A 23984-nucleotide genomic window follows, 5' to 3' on the forward strand; every position below is an offset into this window, starting at 1 on the left:
GTGTTCCTTTTGCAATCAGTAAAAATCCTGGCACTGACTCTAACTGTGGCAGTCTCAGCACCAGACAGAATTTGGGAGGAGAAAAGCTCACAGATCAGTTTCTCCTTTCTTCAGTCCTCTGCTCTATCAAGCAGGAGCAGCCAAACCAGTCTTAAGGATTCTTCCCTCAATGAGCAGCTTGGGTCTAAGATAAGGGTCCCCATTCATTGACCTCATCCAACACCAAAGCTTGAATTTATTTTTAAAATTGCTCTGAAAGGAAACCTGAGTCTGTTTGATTCAAATACAGTTGCCAATAGAAATGTGATTGAATGGGAGAAAAATGAGCCAATGGCCAGCCCCCAAATCCATAAATACATCAACCCAGGCCAAATGTTCATCTTGCTGCGCAATCTTACCCCTGCTCCCAAGGAGACAAGCATTAAAACAAACGTAAAAGCTGGAGCCGACTCTCCGGACCCGCTCCAGAAGGGCGGCTGGTAAGCTCATTATGACTGAGGGCCTAGCAGTGAGGCCCTTGAGCCCAGCCAAGCCCTTCAGTTCCTGCGGGTTCTAAATGAGATGGAGCCTCCTGGACCCAGTGGCTTTTCCCGGTTCTCCGTGTCCGAACCTTACATGTCTCTGTGTGTGTTTGTGTTTGCTGTGTTCTCAGCTGGCCCGGATTGCGGACAGTAAGGATCACGTGTTTCCGGTAAATGACGGCTTTCAGGCCCTGCAAGGCATCATCCACTCAGTGAGTAGAGCAACTTCCTCTGGGACTGCATACTCCGGCCCTTCTGGCCCCCTGATCTGCTGCCCAGTGCCCCAGTTGCCTCTCGCTGAGGCTGGTGGTCTTGTTCTTGAGACACACGCCTTTGAGCATCTTCCTATCTGCTGTGTTCCACCTCTCCCTCCTGCCTTTCACACGTGTTTCTATTCTTCTGTGCCAATTCTTCACCCTACAGTGGAAAACTAAAAATGGAAGGGAGTCCTGCCCTGGCAGTGAGCCAGACTTCGGGCAGTTCTCATACTGGAAGCACTGTGGCCCATTGCTGTGCTCTTGAGTGACCTCAGCCTTCCCAGTCATGACTGACTGCAGCCTCCCTTCAGACCGTTGCAGGCTCAACCCCTATCACCTGCTCATCAGAGGTACTTTCCACCAGTGGTGTTCTCCCTTGGCTGCCAGTTGATGATTATCTGAACAGGAGTTTTAAGATCTTCCCTGGTGATTTTAAAAGGTTTCTTTTTTTAATATTAAACTTTTATTTATTTAATGAGTGGAACTTACCTGGAGTCACAACATAGGTTCTTGTTTCTCTGTTTTTTCGTGGCTCATTTGTTTGTTTAATATATATAGTTGATTTACAATGTTGTGTTAGTTTTACAGCAAAGTGATTCAGTTACACACAAACACACACATATTCTTTTTCTGATTCTCAGATTCTTTTCTCTTATATGTTATGACAAGATATTAAGTATTGTCCACTATGCTGTACAGTAGGTCCTTGTTTGTTATCTGTTGTATATATAGTAGTATCTATATGTTAATCCCAAGCTCCTAATTTATACTTCCCCCTACTTTCCCTTTTGGTAACCATCAATTTGTTTTCTATGTCTGTGGGTCTGTTTTTGTTTTGTAAATAAGTTCATTTGTATCATTTCTTTCAATTTCACATTTAAGTAATATATATTTGTCTTCTGTGTGACTTACTTTACTCAGCATGATAATCTCTAGGTCCATCCATGTTTCTGCAAATAGAATTGTTTTTTTCTTTTTTATAACTGAGTAATAGTTCAACCTTACTGTAAAATATGAGGGTTTCCATGTTCCCCAGGGTTTGCATAGTCACCAGCCCTCTTTTCCATCACAACCTGGTTTTGTTTCGTTTATAATCATCCCTTTCCTATCAGTGAACGTGACCCGGCTTCCTGGATTTCTTTTCTACCCTCCATCCCCTAGCTAGACCCTTGGTCCAGCGGAATACTGGAGAATGCTGATTTTTGAAGCTTCAGCCAAAAGGCCTGTGTGTGTGCTGCACCTGTAATGAAGTCCAGAGTTGCTAAAGCCTCCACCTTTAGGTCTGGGAACCAGGCAGACAGCCAGCGGTATCTGTAGTTGGCATTCACCAGGCTTTAGACTTGGGGTCCAAGGTGCAGATTCAGAGCTCAGAGGATCACTGTCCTTTTAAGATGTCAATGTGGTTTTAATCCAGGGGTTCCTCCTCAGGAGTTCAGGATCTGTCCAGCTCCTGCAGATTGACCTAGGAAGCCTCCAACCTGTTGTGCCTGGTGCTCCCTCACCCTCCCTCCAAGGTTTGCTAAGAACCCCAGCAGAGTGGAAAGGAGAGTGAGACGTATGAACCTTGGAGCTGATCAGTCCAGAGTTTAAATGCTGGCCCAACAACTTATCATGTGTAGATCCTTGGATGAGGTAGTTTCTTTTGTTCCATATTTGTATAGGGGATTAATGATAAGACATACATTGTAGTCTTGTTTGAGGATTACAAGAGATAACACCAGTGAAAATGCCTAATATTTTTATCAAGCACATAATCAGTATTCAAGACATATGAATTATTTCCTCTTCCATATCCCGTCGCCACCACATGGGAGACCTTAGTGTCGGCTTCCTCCTGATCCTCTGAATTTCTTGAATATGCATAATGATCACGTGGAGAATCTTGTCTGCACTACCCATTCCCAGGGTCTGTCCCCAAGAGCTTCTATCAGAATCAGTTTGAGATGGAGCCTATGAACCTGCATCTTTTAAATCTGCACTTTTTAGTCAGTGCCCCAGATGTTGTACATTCAGAGCATCGATATGCATGACCTTACATTTCCAGAACTGTGAAAAAATAATTCCACCCCAAGTTGAGAGCTCCTATCCTAAACGTGTACATGTGACAGATGTCTTCTTTAAGATGTGATTGCAAGAAAGAGAAACCCACTTAAACTACCTTAATCAGAAAGCGGAAATAATTGAAAGGATAGAAGATTATCAGTTCCAATTATGAATCCCCAGGTGAGGGACCCCTGGGGTCCTATAAATAATTTCTGAGATCAGTGTGGCACACTTGACAGTATAAACAAGAAATGTAATAAGCATGTAAAACAGCACCCAAAGAGTGATTTCTCCAGATGATTAAAAACAGGATTCAGGCCTGAAAATGAATCCTGTGGCAGCTCAGAGGTGAACTGTTCTGGACTGGAGACTTCATGAGAAGCTGCTGCTGCCGCTGCTAAGTCACTTCAGTCGTGTCTGACTCTGTGCGACCCCATAGACGGCCGCCCACCAGGCTCCACCGACCCTGAGATTCTCCAGGCAAGAACACTGGAGTGGGTTCCCATTTCCTTCTCCAATGCATGAAAGTGAAAAGTGAAAGTGAAGTGGCTCAGTCATGTCCGACTCTTCGCAACCCCATGGACTGCAGCCCATCAGGCTCCTCCATCCATGGGATTTTCCAGGCGAGAGTACTGGAGTGGGGTGCCACTGCACACCTGAATTCCTAAAAGGCCAGGGATGGGTGATGGATAGCTCCAGAGAAGAGATGATATGACCTCAGCCCAAAGAATGGAAAGGAGCAAACATATTTTGAGGACAATAATCTGTCTGGGAGAGTTTGGGTAAAGGAGTCAGGAATAATGAGAAATAAACTAAGACATTGGGTTGGAAGCAGATTGATGAGAGCCTGGAAGGAATCTTAACTCCAACTTAGTGTAATCACTGAAGCATTTGAACATCTAACAAGTGACATTTAAGAAGAGAATATGATAGCAGTGTCTCTGTTTATAAAAAGGATACTGAGGGGCCCCAGAGGCAGAAGCCCAGGCATGAGGCTACTGTAGAAGTCCTTTCTTCAGATGTCTGGGTTCTAAACAGGGACAACTCTTACTTGTTCAAAGATTCTTATGAGTGGTATGCCACATCATTCAGGAGTTGGTTCTTCCCCAAATAATCTGAGTATTTTTATCTGTATAAATTGTGTTGTCTTTGACTGTTTCAGCCTTAGCAACTCATTCAAGCTCAGTATGAGCTCAGATGTTTGTAAAGCTCTCCCTACCCCTCCAGTAGAAATCACTCCAAAGATGTTTAAGAAACTTTAGTAAAACTGTCTTCCAAAAAGGGAAAAAATAATTTGAGACTCCAACCTTTTAGCTGAATGATAGCATTCTTGTGAGTTTTTATCTAGGAGTTATGCTGGTGGTTTCCATCCTTCCAATACTTGAAACCCATGTTTATTGCAGTTGTTAATTCATTTGCTTGGACAGAAAAATGAGGACAAACACAGCACAGCTCATCTTTCTCAAGTCAGACAAAAACAATTATGGCCTGAAAGTTGGCTAATTTTAAGAAATGGGTTCATTTCTCCTTTGGATACTGAAAAGAAAACTCTTGTATCCCCTCTCCCCATCTGAAGAATCTTTTCCAGCTTTTTCCCATGGATGTTGTTTTGTGGCTAGTTTTTTTTCTCATAATAAAATAGGACTGGGCTTAATTATCCAGAATAAGAGTGCAGAGCAGCTTTCAAAAGCTCAAATAGTTCATGACGTTCTAGATCCACCGTGACCTTCTTTTTTTATTGAGGCAGAGTTGATTTGCAATATTAGTTTCAGGTGTACAGCATAATGATTCAATGTTTTTATAGATTATATTCCATTTAAGGTTACTATAAAATATCAGCTATATTTCCTGTGTGGTACAGTATATCCTTGTGGCTTTTTTATACAGCGGTTTGTACCTCTCAATAGTGACCTTGTTTTTAAATCCCCAATCAAGATGCATGGGCTAATATTTATTCATTCCTCTAATATTCACTGAAAACTTTTTGTGGTAGACTCTGCCCATTTGGTTATACGTAAGCAGATAGAGACCCTGTCCTGGTGAAGCTTATAATCTAGTGGGAAGAACACATAAAAAAACAACTCGATAAATAAACATGGATAATTTAAATTGTGATGCATGGTATATAGAAAGTAACATACAACTGAGATTAAGAGTAAAGTGGTTGGCAAAGAACTCAGGCTCCTTTGAAGAGATCACCTCAAAGTGAAATGGAGTTGTTCATTGGAAAAGTGTGGATACAACATTCTTGGCAGAGCAGAACCCTAAGAAGGTGTATAACAGAATTGAAGAAGAGTGGGGCTTGGATGGTAAATGACAGACGGTGAAGGAAAAAGCAAAAGTGGATAAATCACATGGAGCCTTGAAAACGATGGTATTTTACTATAAGGGCAATAGGCAACCATAGCCGATACAAAGTCCGACAAAGGAATGATCATGTTTGTAATCAAGATGCTCAGGGAATCTAGAGATCATGGTTTTTATCCCCTTTGGATGATGAATAAACAAACACTCAGGACCAATAGTAATGTGAAAAGAAGAAAAATTACTATGATTATTGAGCATCTTCCTTCTACCAGCTCCTCTGTTAACTACTTCCACAACCACTCTCTCAAGAGGGACTTATTATCCCCATTTTACAGGTGAGGAAACTGAGGTGTAGGCAGTTAGATAAACTGCCCAAGTCTGCCCACTCATGATGGTGGAGGAAGGAAGTTGAACCCACATCTGGGTCCGGAGAGTCTGCTTTTTCCACAATACTGGGCTGTGAATGTCTGAGGAAATGGAAAATCACTAGATTATAGGGAACTGATTATCTAAGGTATGGATGCAGCAAGTCCCTGGATTCTCTGCTTCCTCAATATGATTCCTGTGTTTTGGTTTTTTTACTATTCTTCAATCCTCTCTACTTTAAGGAAGAAGTACTCAGATTTTGTGTAACGTGTTAGTTCAAAGTGCTTTCACTTGTTTTCCATTTTAAGCTGCAACACAGGGAATAGGCAGAGAGAAACACTTGTAATTTATTTTGGTATCAAACATTGTTCCTTTTTCTCATTTAATATTACCCCATTTAAAAACCATAACAGCCCTGTGAAGGAAATATTCCCATTTAACAGATGAAGAAACTGAGGCTCAGATACGCTGCACAAGGGCACACAGCTCTAATGGGGAGATCAAGGTTGGAACCCAAGTATATGACTCAAGAGCTCAGGTTTTCTCCCACCTCAATTTCCTTAGAAAGGTTAAAAATAAGAAGTCATCATTTAGTGAATTCTTAGCTGTTAGGCACAATGAAAATCATTTTACATAGTCATCTCATCAAATTCTCACCCCTACCGTTTAATGTAGATATTATTACTCCTTCCATAGAAGCAGATACCCTAAGCACAGAGAGATTAGCTAACTGGTCCAAGATTGCACAGCAGTGGGCAGTGATCCAGAATAGACTCAGTTCTGGCTCTAAGGTCCATAACAAGATGTCCACAGCATTTAACAATTGATGTGGGTAGGCCAGGAAGCAGCTCCATTTTGGAGAAGAGGACCCTGAGGACCAAGAATGTGAAATGACTTAACACAGTTTACAAAGTTATAGCAAAACAAGACCAGAGTCCAGGCAGGTGCTCTGGTGTGAGTGCACCATTGGTGGGCAGGAGACCCTCTGCCATTTACTATTAGGTGGAGAGCATCTCTGAAAATCTCAGTTTCTGCTCAATGGATGAAATTCCATCATTTTGAGAGGCTAGCAGCTTGCCACAGCTGAAAGAAGCATCTTTACTTTCACATTTGCTCAGGACTCTACCTCAGAGGACAGAATTCCTTGTTTTTGCAGAATTCAGTTGATAAAATTATAAAACAAAATTTAGAAGTTTAGAAGATTGGAGCCCTTTAAGCCAGTAAAACTGTAAAGGAAGAAACTATTTCTTTGCCTTTTCTTATTGTGGCTTTCTCCGGGAGTTTCCATTGACCACAACTGGTGAATGCAGCGCCAGCCCTCAAGTGAAAATATGAAGCAAAGGTCCAGAGAGGCTCCTGGATCTTTGTTTGCCTTTTCAAAAGTGCTGCAGGCAGTGAAATGGGAACCTGCATGAAAGCTGGGTTCGGATAACACTGAAGTGGGTCTGCAGCTTTGCATCCTAACGCTTGACCTGGTTACCATGAGGCCAGCTCCTCCCCACTGTCCCCATTTCTCATGCAATCAAGGGCAGTGTCTAAAACCAAGCACACTTGGCCTCTGAGAAGAACCCAGTCACTGGCACCAAACTATAGCCATCGAGGAGCATTTCTCTAGAATAAATATTTAAACCTGCATAGGGCTTCCTACTAATTCGAGGGGTGAGTCAGTGCCTAGAGCTTTCTGCATGTTTGATCAACTATAAACAAGTATTGAGCAAACATGACTATATTTGAAAGGATTTCTTGCAAGTTTTGGCACTAACATCTTTGTTATCAAGAAAGCTGTAAGAACTACTGAAACTGAGGACTGGATCTATTCCATGGTATATATATATATTTATTTTATTTATGGTAGCCATATCGTGTGCTAATTTCTCCCTTCCCCTTATGGGAATGCGAAAGCCCCTCGTCCAGCCCTACTGGAGCTTTGACAAAAGGCAAAGCCCATCTTCCTGGCTTCCCACCCATCTACTCTTCCAAGACCCCACAAGGGACTGCTAAGGGTTTTTCTCCAATCAAAATCTAAATCCCTGGGGTTTCCCTGGGGTTCCAGTGCTTAAGACATCACCTTCCAATGCAGGGGGCATAGGTTCAATCCTTGGTGAGGGAGCTAAGATTCCACATGCCTTGTGGCCAAAAAAACCAAAACATAAAAAACAGAAGCAATATTGCAACAAATTCAATAAAGACTTTTAAAATGTTCCACATTAAAAACAACAACAACAACAACAACCAGTCTCTGCATCACATGCCTGTAGTCCTGGAAAGTACCTGACTTAACTGAACCAGCTCTCCTTCCAGGGCAAGCAGAAGGGGAGATTCATTTCAGCAGCAGCCCTTCTCTTAAATCAGCCTTCTTTGTGAAGGAAGAAACTGCCCTCTCCACCTTTGCCCTATCTAAATCCTGTCTGGAGTTTTGTCTCAATTTCAAGGCTCTGCTCCCATCCTCTCTTTTCCACGGAGCCTGCCCTGCTCTCTCCTATACCTTGAACTCTTCCTGCCTTGAACTCCACTGGCGCTAATTGTTGGCATCACTTGCTTGGCACTTGCCTTTCCTCCTGGTCAGTTGTTGAATTGTGTAGTCACAGAGCCCGCCCCCTTTGTCATATTCCCCCTGTGGCATCGAGTTGAGCATAAGAATTCATTGCAAAGTGGCGCCAAGGACTGCAGTGGCTTCATGACCTACGTGGCACCACACGTGGGCAGTTTTGTGGCTCGGTTTCTTGTAAAATCCTCTTAGTCTTTCCCTACCCTCTTTTCCAGGACTGTATCTATAAAAGATGGCATTTTTGTGCTGCATTCACATTAGCAGGTCTGGAAGCATAAACAGAATTAATTGTAGTTTTTGTGGTCAGAGGAAAAGCTTTTTAAAAAATCATTTTCCTCAGGAGTCATTAATTAGACTTTACAGACATTCAGGTCAGGCATTTCAGCTAAGCTATTATTTCTATTTAAGTAAGTAAAGAATCCAAATGTAATAAAAATTCCCATTACTTAAACAGGCTGAAAAGATTGCAGGGAGGTATGTTGAGTTAATCCTTAGGTCAACCCCACACCCTCTAGCTCCTTCTCCTATATCTAGGAATCTGTTAAGACTTATTGTAAAAGCAATAGCAGAATTTAGACAAAATCCAATGAAACACTGCAGGGTCCAGCTCCCCAGGAGGGCCACTGACTTTGCCAGTATTCATGAGATCAACAAGCTCATCTTACTAAATAAACCTCATCTTGGAGTTCACAGTTATCTGAGCTTTCTTTCTGAAAACAAGAGAGGAAAGTGGTTTCATAGAAAAATGATGAATTTCCTCAGTTTCAAAACCTTGTTTGTCCTGTGCTCCTTCACACCAGACTCTCCTTGAGTGTGAAACTAAGAGAAGAGTTGAATATATTTAGATAAGCTGGTTGCCCCTCTCCAGACAAAAACTCTTGCATGTTTTGAGGATAATAAGCTTTATGGTCTAAAATTCAGTAATCTCTTAAAAATGTCTTTCTTGCACGTTGGAGTATTTACTTGGTATTATGCATGACTATATGTAGGAGCCTGGAGGGCTAGGGTCCACAGGGTCACAAAGAGTCAGACACAACTTAGCAACTAAACACAACAATGACTAAACATAAAATCATGTATGAATCCTAGAAAGATCTCTGTGTTAGTAAATTTTTTTTAAAATTCAGATTCTATAGAACTGATATGAATCTAGGATAATGTTCATAGTTAACAATAAATATGTCTATTGATTTTTAAATGTGGAACGCAATTTACTTAGGAAAGGTGACTCTTTTTTTTTTCCAAAATTTTATTAGAGATCAAATAGTTTCAAAATTCGTGGGGGCAAGATTGACAGTCCTGAAGACAAGGATGAGCCAGATATGTGTCCCAAGCTCCCTGACATTTTCTAAAAGTAATATCCTCCAGGCTTATCCAACATGAATACTGCTATCGGCTATAATCTTGTACCTGGGAGTCTGAACCCCACCTCCCAAATATATACATTTTTGCCAAGTAAAGGGACCAAGGCCTTTTACAAAGCAGGCCTGTCTAGACCTTAAACATGGGGACATAATACACCTACAACATTACTGTTTTAACATATAAGTCATTTAAAAGGATGAAGGTGAGAAGTAGGCCTGCTGGAAGGACAGTCTCCAAAGACTTAATAAGAAGACGGAGATGTTACAAGATGCTGAAACTAGCCTTGTATTCAAAAGACTATAAAAGATTTAAAATTTAATTAAAAAAACAAAAGATTAATGTAATAAAAGATTATATTTATGGGGAAAAAGAAAGACTGCTATAGAATATGCTAAAATGCCAGTTAATGAAGCCATGCCGAAAGTGTGCCATTTGTTTGTGCAACAAATATTTATTTAGTGCCTACTGTGTGCTGGATAAAAACAATTATCCTTGCCTTTGTAGAGGTTATAGTCTAAGAGGGAAGATAGACAATGACCAACCAATCATAAATATATCATTATAAACCACAATAAGTCCTCTGGAAGATGGTAATTTATACTAAAATGTGAATGAATACAGGAATATTTCATTGGTAAAATCACCAAGACTTAGGTCACAAAACCCATACTGAATTTGGAGGGTGACAAGGAGAGTGAATGGAGGAGGCAATGGCACCCCACTCCAGTACTCTTGCCTGGAAAATCCCAGGGATGGAGGAGCCTGGTAGGCTGCAGTCCATGGGGTCGCTAGGAGTCGGACACGACTGAGCCACTTCACTTTCACTTTTCAGTTTCATGCATTGGAGAAGGAAATGGCAACCCACCCCAGTGTTCTTGCCTGGAGAATCCCGGGGATGGGGGAGCCTGGTGGGCTGCCATCTATGGGGTCGCATAGAGTCGGACACAACTGAAGCGACTTAGCAGCAGCAGCAGCAAGGAGAGTGAATGTAAGGGAAAGTGCTAAGTTTTGGCTTAGAGAACTAGACAGATGTAATTGGGTGATAGATAGTTAACGACCCACGGGCCAGCCTACTTCAAGCTCTAGGCATCTTAGAAGCAGAATATGCCTTTCATGATAAGACACTAAGAAACATGCTATCTAGATATGTAGAAGCAAAAGGCCCTTATACCACAAATGGATAAAGGAAACTGGTCTTATATGAACACACACAAAATGCTTCCAACAGGAAATGGCCAAGTAAATAAAGAATGATAGTTTATTAGGGAAGGAGGCAGAGCAATGAGGGGGAAAAAATTAGGTAAACTTATGGTAAGGGAGGGATTCATAACAACTCTATGCAAATATTCACAGTCTTTAAGGATTCTTGAGAAATCTCTGCATAAACCCTGAACTTTATGAGAAAAGGCTTCAAAATAAATAAATAAATAAAGTCCTGGACTAATACACCATGGGTTTCACTTTATATATATTAAATAGCTTTTATTACTTGGCAGAGTTATTTTACATCTGTTGCCTCTTTACTCCCCTAATAATCTAATGAGGTGTTCAAGAGTATCACTACCAGAAACAACACATGCATGTCTAGAGCTCTTTACAGATTTCCAACACGCTTACCCATATATCTTCTTTTTGAAATCTGCCCAAAAGGTAGCAGGATAACATTATTAGCCATCTTTCAGGCATTTTCAGCAAATAGGATTTAGCAAGAAGCCAGTGGTGAGTGACGAGATGGAAGCAGTAACGAGTGACTGTCTTTGCCCAAGTAGCAGTTATAGCAGTAGTAGCAGAAGAGTGACAGCTACCGTTGTTTGAGACCTGAGTATGTGTTCGACATCCTGCTAAGAGCTTTACTACTAAGGCTGTTCTGAGCCTATTTCTTGGTACCTTATTTTCATGAAAGGCACTTGTTGGCTGATGGCCCAAGGTCATTAAGTAACTATCTATTGACTAATCACGTCTGTCTAGTTCTGTCTATAAAATAAAAACCTTGTCAGTATTCCTTAATTTCACTCTCTTCCTCACTCTCTAAGCCAACTTTTACCACCTAAATTCTATTGATTTTACAGATGAAACTTCTCTGCGTTCTTGTCTGTTACTATTTTACCATCAGACAGCTCTTTGAGGTCAGTGTTTTTCTTATTCTCGTTTTACAGAAAAAGAAACTGAGATGCAGAAGTTCAATAACTTATCCAAATCCTCCTGGCCAGTAAGTGGTGGGGCTTGGATTGGAACAGAAATCTATTTAAAGTCCAGATCTATTTTCTTCTGTCTCCAGAGCCCAGGTTCCTAAGAATAAATCACCATTAGTTGAGGATTTCCAGGCCCTGTGCTATGGACTCTGCCTATAGTATCTCATTTAATCTTCCCAACTCAACAACCTCATGCAGTAGGTGCTGTTCTTATCCTACCATTACACATGAGGAAGCAGACTCAGAGGAGGTTATGGAACTTGCCCAACGTCACAGTGCTTATGACTAAGTTGACCCAAGCAATTTGATTCCAAATTCTAAATTATTAGTATGTTAAACTGTTTCACAAAATTGGGGTTCAGACAAGTTTAAGGATTTGCCAGGAACCATAAGCCAGACAAGTAGAGGACCAGGATTAAGACCAGAAGCCAACTCCTCACATTGGTTAGGCTTGAGGCATGTGGTAGTCTTAGCCCAGTCTCCATTAGAGGTCAGTTATTCTGTCACCTCTGACATCACCCCGACCCTGTGTGAGTTCTTTCCATTTTGTCTAGTCATTTCCCATTATCTGGTTCCCAGTGCTCTGTATGTATCTCCTCCATGGCTACCAGTGCCCAGATTGCGGACGGATCCTCTGCCTCCCCACACCCATCCAGTCTCCAGTCCCTTAGGCTGCTCTGCTGTCTGCTGAAGTTCAGACAGACTGATTACTGTACAGTCTGGGCTGCTAATAACCAAAGGACCCCAAATCCACCCCATGCCATTCTGACTCCCTACCTTTTGAAACCAGATATTTCAAACTAATAGAAGCCACAGTCCCAGACAAATCCTGCCCATCCCCCTCACTGATAAATTTTACTCTATTGGCTGCACTGTATCCCTTCCAGATGTTTTATGTTAAGATTGGGAAAGCTGTGTTTTTACTGGATTGAATCACTGCACTTGGCTGACATTTTTTGGCCCTTAATACACTCCTTAGATTTATCAGCTAATTGCAGACACTTTGAGAGAATCATACAGCATGTGTTTATTATGACAAAACCTGCAAGTGTGTCTTTGTGGTTAAAGGTTCACGGATGTTTCCTTTACTGACCCCTGGTTAAGTATTAGAGTTGGTTCAAAGATGTTGCTTCCAAGTCAGGAACGTAACATGGGTGAAAATTTCATTTTTGTGTTTTGATGGAGTTTAAGGAATGGAGACAGGATAGACCCAATAGCTCAATTTTCATTCTTGGACTGTTGAAATCTTTAGTTGCAGATGATAAAATGACTTACAAAGGGAGATGGAGGAATCTTATTTAAAATGTAAGAAACGGCTTTGTGTTGTTCTAATGTCACTGTTATAAATTTCTCCAGTGGGTCAATTCTGTTTCTTCCAACGTGGCCTGTTTGGAGATTTATGCCTGAAGACATGATGAAGGGGGTGGTTGCCTCTCTGAGCCACGGCCACCAGTAGCTAGGATGGCCCTTCAGGCAAGAAGAGCCCAGTGGCAGCAAACGAGTGGGAGAGGGGAGAGGACAATCGTCACAGTTCAGGTAGCGCAGGTGCTATCTGGGGAGGATCTGGATGAGGATCCTGGCAAGCCCCAATCCTAGGATGCTGATGCATCTAAAGGACTGTATTGACCATTGGAAAGAGGAGGAAGGAAAAGCCTGAAGGGAAACATGGATGCCCAGGATATATCCTTGGAGGGTGTCCCTCATTCCAAGTCAGAATGTCAGTGAAGGGCTCACGGTGATACTGGGTCCCCAGAGCCAGGTATGTGAGGACCACTGACTAACAGAGATGGAGTTGGAGGGTTGGGTGCGTGTTATCCCATTCCTGTGAAACAGGGGGAACTGAGGCTGCACCTGGGCTTGAGGTGCTTGGTGACTGGGTAAGCCAAAGCGAGAGGAAATAAGTCAAGCGCTGACAAAAAGGAACAAATTGCTTTGACTCTGGAATCACATAGAAGCTGAAAACAGATACTAAAATGCCTTTAAATTGTGAAAGAGGCAGAAAGAATGTTCAGGAAAAATAGCTGGAAGTCTGAATCTTAGAATTGTCAAGAAAAAGAAATACAGTCAGCCCTCTGTAACCTGGGTTTCACATCTGCAGATTCAACCAGCTGGGGATCAAAAATATTTGAAAAAAAAAAATCCAGAAAGTTCCAAAAACTAAAACTTGAGTTTGCAGCATGCTGGGGAATATTTACATAGCATTTCCATTGTATTATGAATTATAAGCAATCTAGAGATGATTTAAAGCAGTGGCCGCTAACCTTTTTGGCAACAGGGACTGATTTCGTGGGAGACAATTTTTCCATGGACCTGGGGTGTGGGCAGGGGAATGGTTCAGTGGTAATGCAAGTGATAGGGAGTGGCAGATGAAGCTTCACTGGCTTGCTTGCCACTCACCTCTTGCTGTGCAGCCCAACTCCTAACAGGCCATGGATGTGTACCATTTCCATAGCCTGGAGGTTGGGGACCCCTGACTTAAAGTATATGGAAGAATGTGTACAGATACTCCAGCATTTTATATAAGGGACTTGTGCATCCTCTGATTTTGGTATCCATGGAGATCCTGGACCAGTCCCCCTGCAGATACTGAGGGAGGACCATGCGGCTTCTTATGACTCTCAGGTATAGAGAATTACCTCAAATACCTGGTTGCGAGGGAGCCTTTCAGTGAATATGTCTGAATGTTTTGTCGTCTGTATATCAGAGAACAATTTTCTGAAGCATGTTGTTCATTTCCTTTCACAATGCTTCTCTATGAGGATGCCCAGATTTCTCTCTGGAATGGGTAAATATTATCTCTTCTGAGAAACTGATTTGTTTTCATTCTTCAGACTGAGAATCTCATAAATATTGTCTGTCCTCATTTGCTACTAGAAAGCTTAGAATTAAATTCAGGAGCCACTCCTAGTAAGGAAATAAGCTCTTCCCAATGTATTTTGTCTATGCTATTCTCACTCCTTACTTCATTTTCTCCTGATTTTCCCTCTAATTCATTTCCTCCCCTTTTGTAATTTATTATATATTTTGTTTGACTGTATCCTTGTGGCATATGTATCACTTAAGCTGGAACAAAGAAGCATATTTGCTAAAAACATCCATGCAAGTTAATGGGTGTTTCCCAATGCTAAAAATGCTTTTTTTCTTTTACAAACTTTACATTTTATTTCACTATTAATTCTTTTAACAAATGCCCCTTTCAGAAATAGAGCAATGGTCTTCTTCAGCCCTCTGACCCATTTTAATTTCCAAATTAAGTAAGGCCCGCCCAAATAAAGATACTGCAGTATATCACTCAGTGTCCTATGCTTGTTTAAAAGGCTTGGCCAAAATTTTAGAATCCTTTTGCAGTAAGCAGTGGGATTCATAAATGGCAGAGAAAAGCTTAAAAGTCAGATACCCCAGTTTCGCCAGAAGCCTTTGTTATTGTGCAGTCTTGGAGTTCTCCAGACTCTCCACTGAACCCTGCAAGGCTCACTTGGGGGGAAAACTACATTTCCATTTACGTAAGGTCCTCTTAAAGGGTGAGGCACAAAAAGCAGGCTTCAAAGACATCCTTCGCCTGCAACATGTTTCCACTTCTTTAACTAGAAGGTGACTCTGAGTAATCTGAGCATGCATCTCTTCTAGAGAGTTGGCCATTTCCATTCTATCTCTCTGGTCTTATGTATTAATCACTCGTTTTTCTACTTTTTAAGCTTCTTTTGTTCCAGCTAAAGAGGTCTATGCATTTCTAGTTTCTCACCTTTGCAAATGCCACTCGCTGCTGGGACCTTAACCTTCCCCTAACTTACTCCTGCCCACTTGACTGAGTCCCACCCTCAGCAGCTACTTCTTCCAGGAAGCCCTTCTCAATTACAGCCCTCAGTGATCTCCCCCATGAACTCTGTAGCTCATACTGTCTGCCCTTTTACCCTGGCATCTATCACATAGAATGGTCCATGGTTATTTATCTTTTCAAGTGTAGCTCCCATTTCATCTACTGGATGTTAAACCTCTCTATAACTAGGACTGGGCTTTCACAGATTCAATACATATCTGCCAGAACAAATGAATAAATAATTCCTATGGCTTTTGTGGGGCTTCCAGGGTGGTGCTAGTGGTAAAGAACCCACCTGCCAATGCAGGAGACGTAAGAGATGCAGCTTCAGTCCCTGGGTCAGGAAGATCCCTTGGAGGAGGGCAAGGCAGCCCAACCCAGTATTCTTGCCTGGAGAATCCCATGGACAGAGGAGCCTGGCAGGCTGCAGTCCATAGCGTTGCATAGAGTCAGATGGGACTGAAGCGACTTAGCACGCATGCACATAGCTTTTATGACACCCAGAATATCTAGCACAGTACTGCTCATTAAATGCTTGACATTAATGATACCAGTGAAAATGTAACACTCTACTTATCTACCCACTACAACATAGTATTCTTGAGCCTTCTGATCTTGGTAGCTAAAATCAAACCCACTTTTCTAACAAAATAGCTGTGCTTTGACTTTGACTTTTTGATTTCCTCTCCTCCTAGATTTTGAAGAAATCCTGCATCGAAATTCTAGCAGCTGAACCATCCACCATATGCGCAGGAGGTAAATTGAAACTAAGTGTTAACTGCTGTCACATGAATGATGAGATATCGAATTCAGGTCATGTTTACTTCATCAGTAGCAAAGAAGGGAGTCGGGGCACAAAAGGGGAGGGGGAGAAAAGTGGAAATTGCTAAATTTGCTTCTGGAGCAAAACAGGTAATAAATAAACAACATGTCAGTTTTTTGAAAGTTTGAAAAAGCCTATCCAAATTATCTCCTTTCGTGGGAACTAATTATAGGAATATTACAGAAATGCTGGATTCCCACACACTGCTACCAATACCCCTTTAACCCTTCATCCTCATGGCAGCCCTGCATCACATCACAGTGATCATAGGCCACCTCTGAAATGTCGACCTATTTAATTGTTTAACTGGTGCTGGACCTCTTTCCATAACTAATATTTTGATCTTAGTTAATTGCCCCATTTGCTAGCCCTTACAGAATGTCAATAGGCAACTCCAGTTGTTCCCCATAAAGAGCCATTATAATTTTGTCATTAATGCAGCAAACCTCTACTTAACGAAGAATCACCCTTCTCTGGGTCACAGTATTTTTTCTGACTGATCAAAATTGGGGTCTTGTTATTGTTTTGTATTATAATGGACTGCCTAAAGCTTCAACCATGCTGGCTCTCTTCGTACAATCCCTGGTAGTTTCCCCATCATTCTCCTTTTATTTATTTAAAAAGTACTGTTAGGCACCTACCGAATACCAGGCACTGTGGTAGGTGCTCAAGATTCAAAAAGGATAAACTCTTTCTCCGTTATTTCCTGGTGCTCAAGATTCAAAAAGGATAAACTCTTTCTCCGTTATTTCCTGGTGCTCTAGGACCTGGAGTCTTCCACTGTTTAGACCTCACTGTTGACATCATCTTTCTAGTCTCCTAAAATACCAAGTGCCAGTTATTAATTTATCATAGAAAATATATCATGCAACCCTGTAAGTAGTGAGGAAGAACTTTCCAGCTTTTTCAAAAACTGTACAGTTTTATTCTTTATGCATATTTTATTGATATAAGTGAGGTAATTCCTTGAGGATTTCATTCTAGTTTCTTGGACATATTTTAGAATAGCTGAAACACTTTCAAGGATTTAGATGTACTGAATAGTATGAACCAACAACGAAACACTAAGTATATATGTAAACATACAAAGTTGTTAGTGGTACTTGGGGACTGACTATTCAGAAATGTGTATAAATTTCTTGAATAAAAGCAATCAACAAAGAGTATCTGTTGACCTTTAAATACACTGCTACCTGGCAACACAGATGGCAGGAACATATGTGGCTGGCACAAAGACAGGTCCAGGAAAACCTTCTTAAGAAAAAGAATTGAAATGTCTTACTTCTGCAAATTTACAAAAGCATATGACTACATGAAACCTGGTGCCAGGAGCCTTAAGCAGGGTTCATTAGCTCCAAGGTAAATCTGCCTCCACAATTTTTTTCATTCCTTTATTTTAAAACAATTAGAAAACAGGGGAGTTCCTTAATTGTGCAATTATCTCGTTCATGAAAAAACAACCCAGACTTGCAGTTTAGCAATCCTACTGGATGTTTTGCAACCGTGTATTGAATCAGAACATTTAAAGACAATGAATACAACTTCTGTTAATTCAGTAACATAATCAGTTCCCTTCCTGTAAGGTTCTTGGGGACAGAGAAGAAATCTTTCTCTCCACTTCCCACTGCCTCGGAGTACATGGTACTTAATAGGTGGTCAATAAATGTTGACCGAATGCCTTGATTCATATATTCCTTCAATAAACAATGCACCAATTCTTGCTCATTTGACCCTGATTAACAACTACTTTCACCTAATCTCAAGAAGTTATCAGACCTTTGAACTGCCAATTTAAAATGAAGCAAAATTAGAAATAGCCGAAGACAGAACAAGACCCCTCAAACCCGCAAAATCTCAACCGGTTGGACAATGGAAAAATATCTTATTAAATAATTCTTGAATCAAAGATTAATAAACCAAAATCTGCTTTACTTACCATCAAGGTGTTCAAGACAATAAAAAGCCCACATATATAAATACAATGAATATGTCACAGAAATATCAAGATCCACAAGATCTGATCCTAGCAAATTCAGTTTTTAGTATGTTTCTTATTAAATAGAAAAGAAAAATAATTAAGTAAAAGATATTTTTAAAGCTAAGGAAAATACAAGAACAAAGATTAAAATGCATTAATGAATTTAAACAAAGTAAAACAAGTTAACTGATAATTATGCCAGGAGCTGTGTCTTTGACCAATAAAATAGACAAATCTCTGGTAAATCCAGTCCAAAGAATCTTCCTATGGATATTTTTTAAATCTGTGACTGAAATGCAATAGTGCATATTTTATAAACGAACAATAGTTCTCCTATATCAGAGTAAACTATCCAATTCTATTTATTTTATTTCTTTTTTTAATTAAAGTATAGTTAATTTACAGTGTTGTGTTAATTTTTGCTGTACAGAAAAATGATTCAGTTATATATGTGTGTGTATATATATACACACACATTCTTTTTAACACTCTTTTCCAGTATGGTTTATCACAGGATAATATTTCCCTGTGCTATACTGTAGGGCCTTGTTATTTATCCATTCTATATATATGAGTTTGCATCTGCTACCCGCCAACTCCCCCTCCGCACCACCCCCCATTTCCTTTATTTCTTAGAAAAAAATTAACACAAGACACAACAATGGGACCTAGTCATAGGTTTTGAAAAGGCAAGTTCCCACCTCTCTTGACTTAGAATCCTTAGGGTTAAAACATGTTAATTAGAGAATAACTTTATTAAGAAGAAAATGAAACTTTCACAAGATATCCCTCCTCCAAAAGTTCTTCCAAGGATTCTCTTAAAGGTCTATCTCTGATCATTCTTGGAGTAAGCATGGCTTTCATGAAATATTGGGGGCCACTTCCCTGTGGTTATGAACTCCTGTCAAGTAGACCTAGGCATACCCTGTCTGAAATTTTCATTAGGCTACTGAGAGGATCCAGAGATTTATGTGAAAGTGCTTTAAAAATCATGAACTATTATAACAAAACAAGGTGATATTATTATCATAAGTATCATTTAATAAGGATTGAAGGTCAATGTGAAAATGTTGATAACATCATACCTAGATGAGAAAAATATGCCTGTATGTTTTCCTGAGCTTCCCTGATGGCTCGGTGGTAAAGAATCCACCTGCCAATGCAGGAGACACGGATTTGATCCACTGGATCAGGAAGATCCACTGGAGAAGGAAATGGTAACCCACTCCAGTATTCTTGCCTGGGAAATCCCATGGACAGAGGACCCTGGCAGGCTACAGTTCATAGGGTAGTAAAAGAGTCAGACATGACTTAGTAAATAAACAACAACAGTGTTGCTCTACTGAAAGAAAATTGGAGAAATATATAGAGTTCAGAGTATCTGCAAAATGATTCACTAACTCAATATGTACTGAAGGAGAAAGTAAACAAGGAAATACTGAGACTAAATACTAGACAGATCTGTGAAGAAGATAGAATTTGCTTTCATCCAAAACCTTTCCTCTCAGCCCCCTCCTCTGCCTCTCTGAATTACTTCCCTTCCTTGGCCGCCAGAGCACCCCGTCCTGTGAAGCCCCACCCAGGCCTGTCCACTCAAGACACTCTATGCTGATGACTTCATTCCCCCAAGACAGTGATCTCTGCTGGCTTTCACCGACAACTCAGCAACACGCATAATTCTGACAGCACACTGAGCTCTGAGTGAGGCAGTGAGACAACGCACTGGACGACAAAACTGAGATCCAACACAGACCTTTCCATGTTGGCCTGCAAATAACATGGTGAAATTTAATGGGACAGATATAAAATGTTGAACTTGCAAACAGTTTCATATACAAGCAAGTTTAGAGAAACTTGACATGCAAAGAAAAAGAAAAAAGCAAGAAGACGCATAGCTATCTTGAGAGCCAACAAGAATGCCTTTGACAAAAAAGAAGTTGATGCCATCTTAGGGTGCATCAGTAGCCATCCAGTGTCCAGGGTAAGAGAGCTAATTCTATGCTGTACTGTTCCAAGTTCAGACCGTGGCTCCAAGTCCCATATTTTAAGGATAGCATTGACACATGTTCTTAATAGAAGAGTAGATGGAACTAGAAACCTTTTAATAATTCATTCAGAATATGAGGGCAGCCTGGCTGTGATATCTGTCACTCCATTGATAGATAGGATTGATGGAGCTGATCTGGCTGGCTAGACAGGTGTCCCCTCCCTCCCTCCCAAGTGTGTCCCTCCTGAAGCTGTATGCTTAGTAGAAGAGGATCAGTTCAGTCCAGTTCAGCTCAGTTGCTCAGTTGTGTCCTATTCTTTGCGACCCTATGAATCGCAGCACGCCAGGCCTCCCTGTCCATCACCAACTCCCGGAGTTCACTCAGACTCGCGTCCATTGAGTCGGTGATGCCATCCGGCCATCTCATCCTCTGTCGTCCCCTTCTCCTCCTGCCCCCAATCCCTCCCAACCTTCCACAGTAGTGCTTCATGCAGAGTTCATGAATGCTATAGTGCTTCATGTACTGTAGTCCATTCTTCAGTCAAGGATATACAAGTAGCTGTGCTCCCTTGCTACAACCTCCAAACAAGCGCTCAAGGTCCATTTACAGGAACATGCAGGATAGTCAAGCTTCTAAGAATCCAGTCACTGATTCTTTCCTTCCTTCCCTTCTTCCTTCCTTCCTTCTTTCCTTTTTTCTTTCCTTCTTTCTCCCTCCCCCTCCTTTCTTTTTTTCTTTTCCATCAATTCTTAGTGTCTACTATGTACCAAACAATGTGAAAAGATTTGAGTACCAATATGCATGCCTGGTCCCAACCCCCATGAAATTCTCAGTCTTCTCTAGGAGATAGTCATATGTTCAGATAAAATACAAAACCATGTATGAAGTACTATAGCAGAGATCTGCTCAAAGAGATGCTAATGAGATGCTTGTGGGATGAGAAAGAACTGAAGCGACCACAGAGATTTAGACAAAGAATTGAAACACAAGGATATTTGGAGAACTCCCATGCAGAAAGGAATTATTGGTCTTATTATATGTAGCTTAAGGAGACCACCACGGAGCGGTTGGGGAGGAATTCAAGGAGGCAGATTTTGGCTTAACACATGCAACTTTTACAGTGAAAACTTTCCAACAGTGGAGTAGATGTTCTGAACTTTCCACCCCTAGAATTATGCGAGCAACAGCTGAATGACCATCTGTAAACATATGCTGTCCAGCGAACTCCTCCTTTGGGTTTCCTTTATAACTTTAAATTTCTAAAGGCTTAATTCAATATCAGCTAAGATATTAGTGGCTGATTATTGTTTAATTGCTAAAGAGACCAGTACACTTGGAACTATTTTGCATTTTAACAAAAAGTCTTAATGGGAAGAAGATGTGAGGATCTGCCGTGATCAAAAAGAATTTCATTCAATGTCATGAGTGAAACTATTTGGAGAGAGAGCCGTCCCCCAAAGCCTCTACTGCCAGAGGTTATAAACTGGCGGCCAACAAGCCCTCTCTGGTCTGCACATATGTTCTTTTTGATTCACACTGCAATTAAAAAATAAACAAATTTATTACTAACATTTAAAAGTCTGCTGCTGCTGCTAAGTCGCTTCAGTCATGTCCGACTCTGTGTGACCCCATAGACGGCAGCCCACCAGGCTCCCCCATCCCTGGGATTCTCCAGGCAAGAACACTGGAGTGGGTTGCCATTTCCTTCTCCAATGCATGAAACTGAAAAGTGAAAGTGAAGTCGCTCAGTCGTGTCCGACTAGTAGCGACCCCATGGACTGCAGCCTACCAGGCTCCTCTGTCCATGGGATTTTCCAGGCAAGAGTACTGGAGTGGGGTGCCATTGCTTTCTCTGCATAAAAGTCTGATTTCACCTAAAAATTCAGATTTTCATCTCATTGAAAAATCAGATCTAGCAACACTGGGCCTGTGTTTATCACATGATAATGATTATTAGAGACTGAATAACTTCCTTTAAAAGAAGTATGTACTCTTTCCAATTGACCATAGTATCCCACCTCTCCCCATTGTCACCCCTATACCCAGGCCAAGCATATGGTTGCCATTTAGTATGGTGCTTAAGTCCCTGTATTTATAGCTCCTGTTCTAAAACATGTAGGAAGTCACCTGCTCTGTGCAGAGCCTTTACAGCACCTTTGACTGCATGCGTGCCTGGTAAGTCGCTTCAGTCATGTCCGACTCTGTGCGACCCTATAGACTGTAGCCAGCCAGGCTCCTCTGTCCATAGGATTCTCCAGGCAAGAATACTGGAGTTGTTTGCCATGCCCTCCTCCAGGGATCTTCTTGACTCAGGGCCTGAACCCACATCTCTCACGTTTCCTGCATTGGCAGGAAAGTTCTTTACCTCTAGTGCCACCTGGGAAACCCCAGCTTTGACATTGCCTGCATTTAAATGATTCTCTTTTCCCTTCTAATATAGACTCTTTTTTAAATTTCCTAATTAAATAGTTTTGCACATTAGCCTGTGTGTAATTAGGAGAATTGGCCCAATGTTGGATTGGCCCTGCCTGCGTTAGTGTTGCTCCTCTCTAGGAAATGCATCCTTCGCCTAAGCACAGTTTTCCTCTGGTACCACAATTACAGCCTCAGACTTGTATAGCTCAGTTCAGTCGCTCAGTCGTGTCCGACTCTTTGCAACCCCATGAACCGCAGCACACCAGGCCTCCCTGTCCATCACCAACTCCCGGAGTCCACCCAGACTCACATCCATTGAGTCGGTGATGCCATCCAACCATCTCATCCTCTGTCGTCCCCTTCTCCTGCCCTCAATCTTTCCCAGCATCAGGGTCAGCAAATGAGTCAGCTCTTCGCATGAGGTGGCCAAAGTATTGGAGTTTCAGCTTCAGCATCAGTCCTTCCAATGAATATTCAGGACTGATTTCCTTTAGGATGGACTGGTTGGATCTCCTTGCAGTCCAAGGGACTCTCAAGAGTCTTCTCCAACACCACACTTCAAAAGCATCAATTCTTTGGCACTTAGCCCTCTTTATAGTCCAACTCTCACATCCATACATGACCACTGGAAAAACCATAGCCTTGACTAGATGGACCTTTGTTGACAAAGTAATGTCTCTGCTTTTCAATATGCTATCTAGGTTGGTCATAACTTTCCTTCCAAGGAGCAAGCATCTTTTAATTTCATGGCTGCAATCACCATCTGCAGTGATTTTGGAGCCCAAAAAAATAAAGTCAGCCACTGTGTCCACTGTTTCCCCATCTGTTTGCCAGGAAGTGATGGGACCAGATGCCATGATCTTCGTTTTTTGAATATTGAGCTTTAAGCCAACTTTTTCACTCTCCTCTTTCACTTTCATCAAGAGGCTCTTTAGCTCTTCTTCACTTTCTGCCATAAGGGTGTTGTCATCTGCATATCTGAGGTTATTGATATTTCTCCCAGCAATCTTGATTCCAGCTTGTGCTTCTTCCAGCCCAGTGTTTCTCATGATGTACTTTGCATAAAAGTTAAATAAGCAGGGTGACTATATACAGCCTTGATGTACTCCTTTTCCTATTTGGAACCAGTCTGTTGTTCCATGTCCAGTTCTAACTGTTGCTTCCTGACCTGCATACAGGTTTCTCAAGAGGCAGGTCAGGTGGTCTGGTATTCCCTTCTCTTTGACAGTTTTCCAGTTTATTGTGATCCACACAGTCAAAGCTCATAGTGTTCTATGCAAGCAATACTCCAGGAAGAAACTAATTGGAATTAAGCATAAAACTTGCCAACTACTCTACATGTGAAGTTTTGTCCTCCAGAAATG

The 23984-nt window shown here is 41.4% G+C and overlaps 1 protein-coding gene across 1 annotated transcript in view; it reads left to right on the top strand.

Annotated features, from left to right (window-relative positions):
* The window catches only part of ANTXR1 (ANTXR cell adhesion molecule 1), a 263047-nt gene that overhangs the window by 65544 nt on the left and 173519 nt on the right, over nt 1-23984 (top strand). Inside the window, exons 8-9 of the mRNA XM_040224080.1 lie at nt 653-733; nt 16112-16172. Of these exons, the coding sequence (XP_040080014.1) occupies nt 653-733; nt 16112-16172 (142 nt within the window). The remainder of the gene's footprint in view (nt 1-652; nt 734-16111; nt 16173-23984) is intronic.

This window comes from Oryx dammah, unplaced genomic scaffold, assembly GCF_014754425.2.
Source record: "Oryx dammah isolate SB20612 unplaced genomic scaffold, SCBI_Odam_1.1 HiC_scaffold_25, whole genome shotgun sequence".
NCBI classification, from domain to species: domain Eukaryota; kingdom Metazoa; phylum Chordata; class Mammalia; order Artiodactyla; family Bovidae; genus Oryx; species Oryx dammah.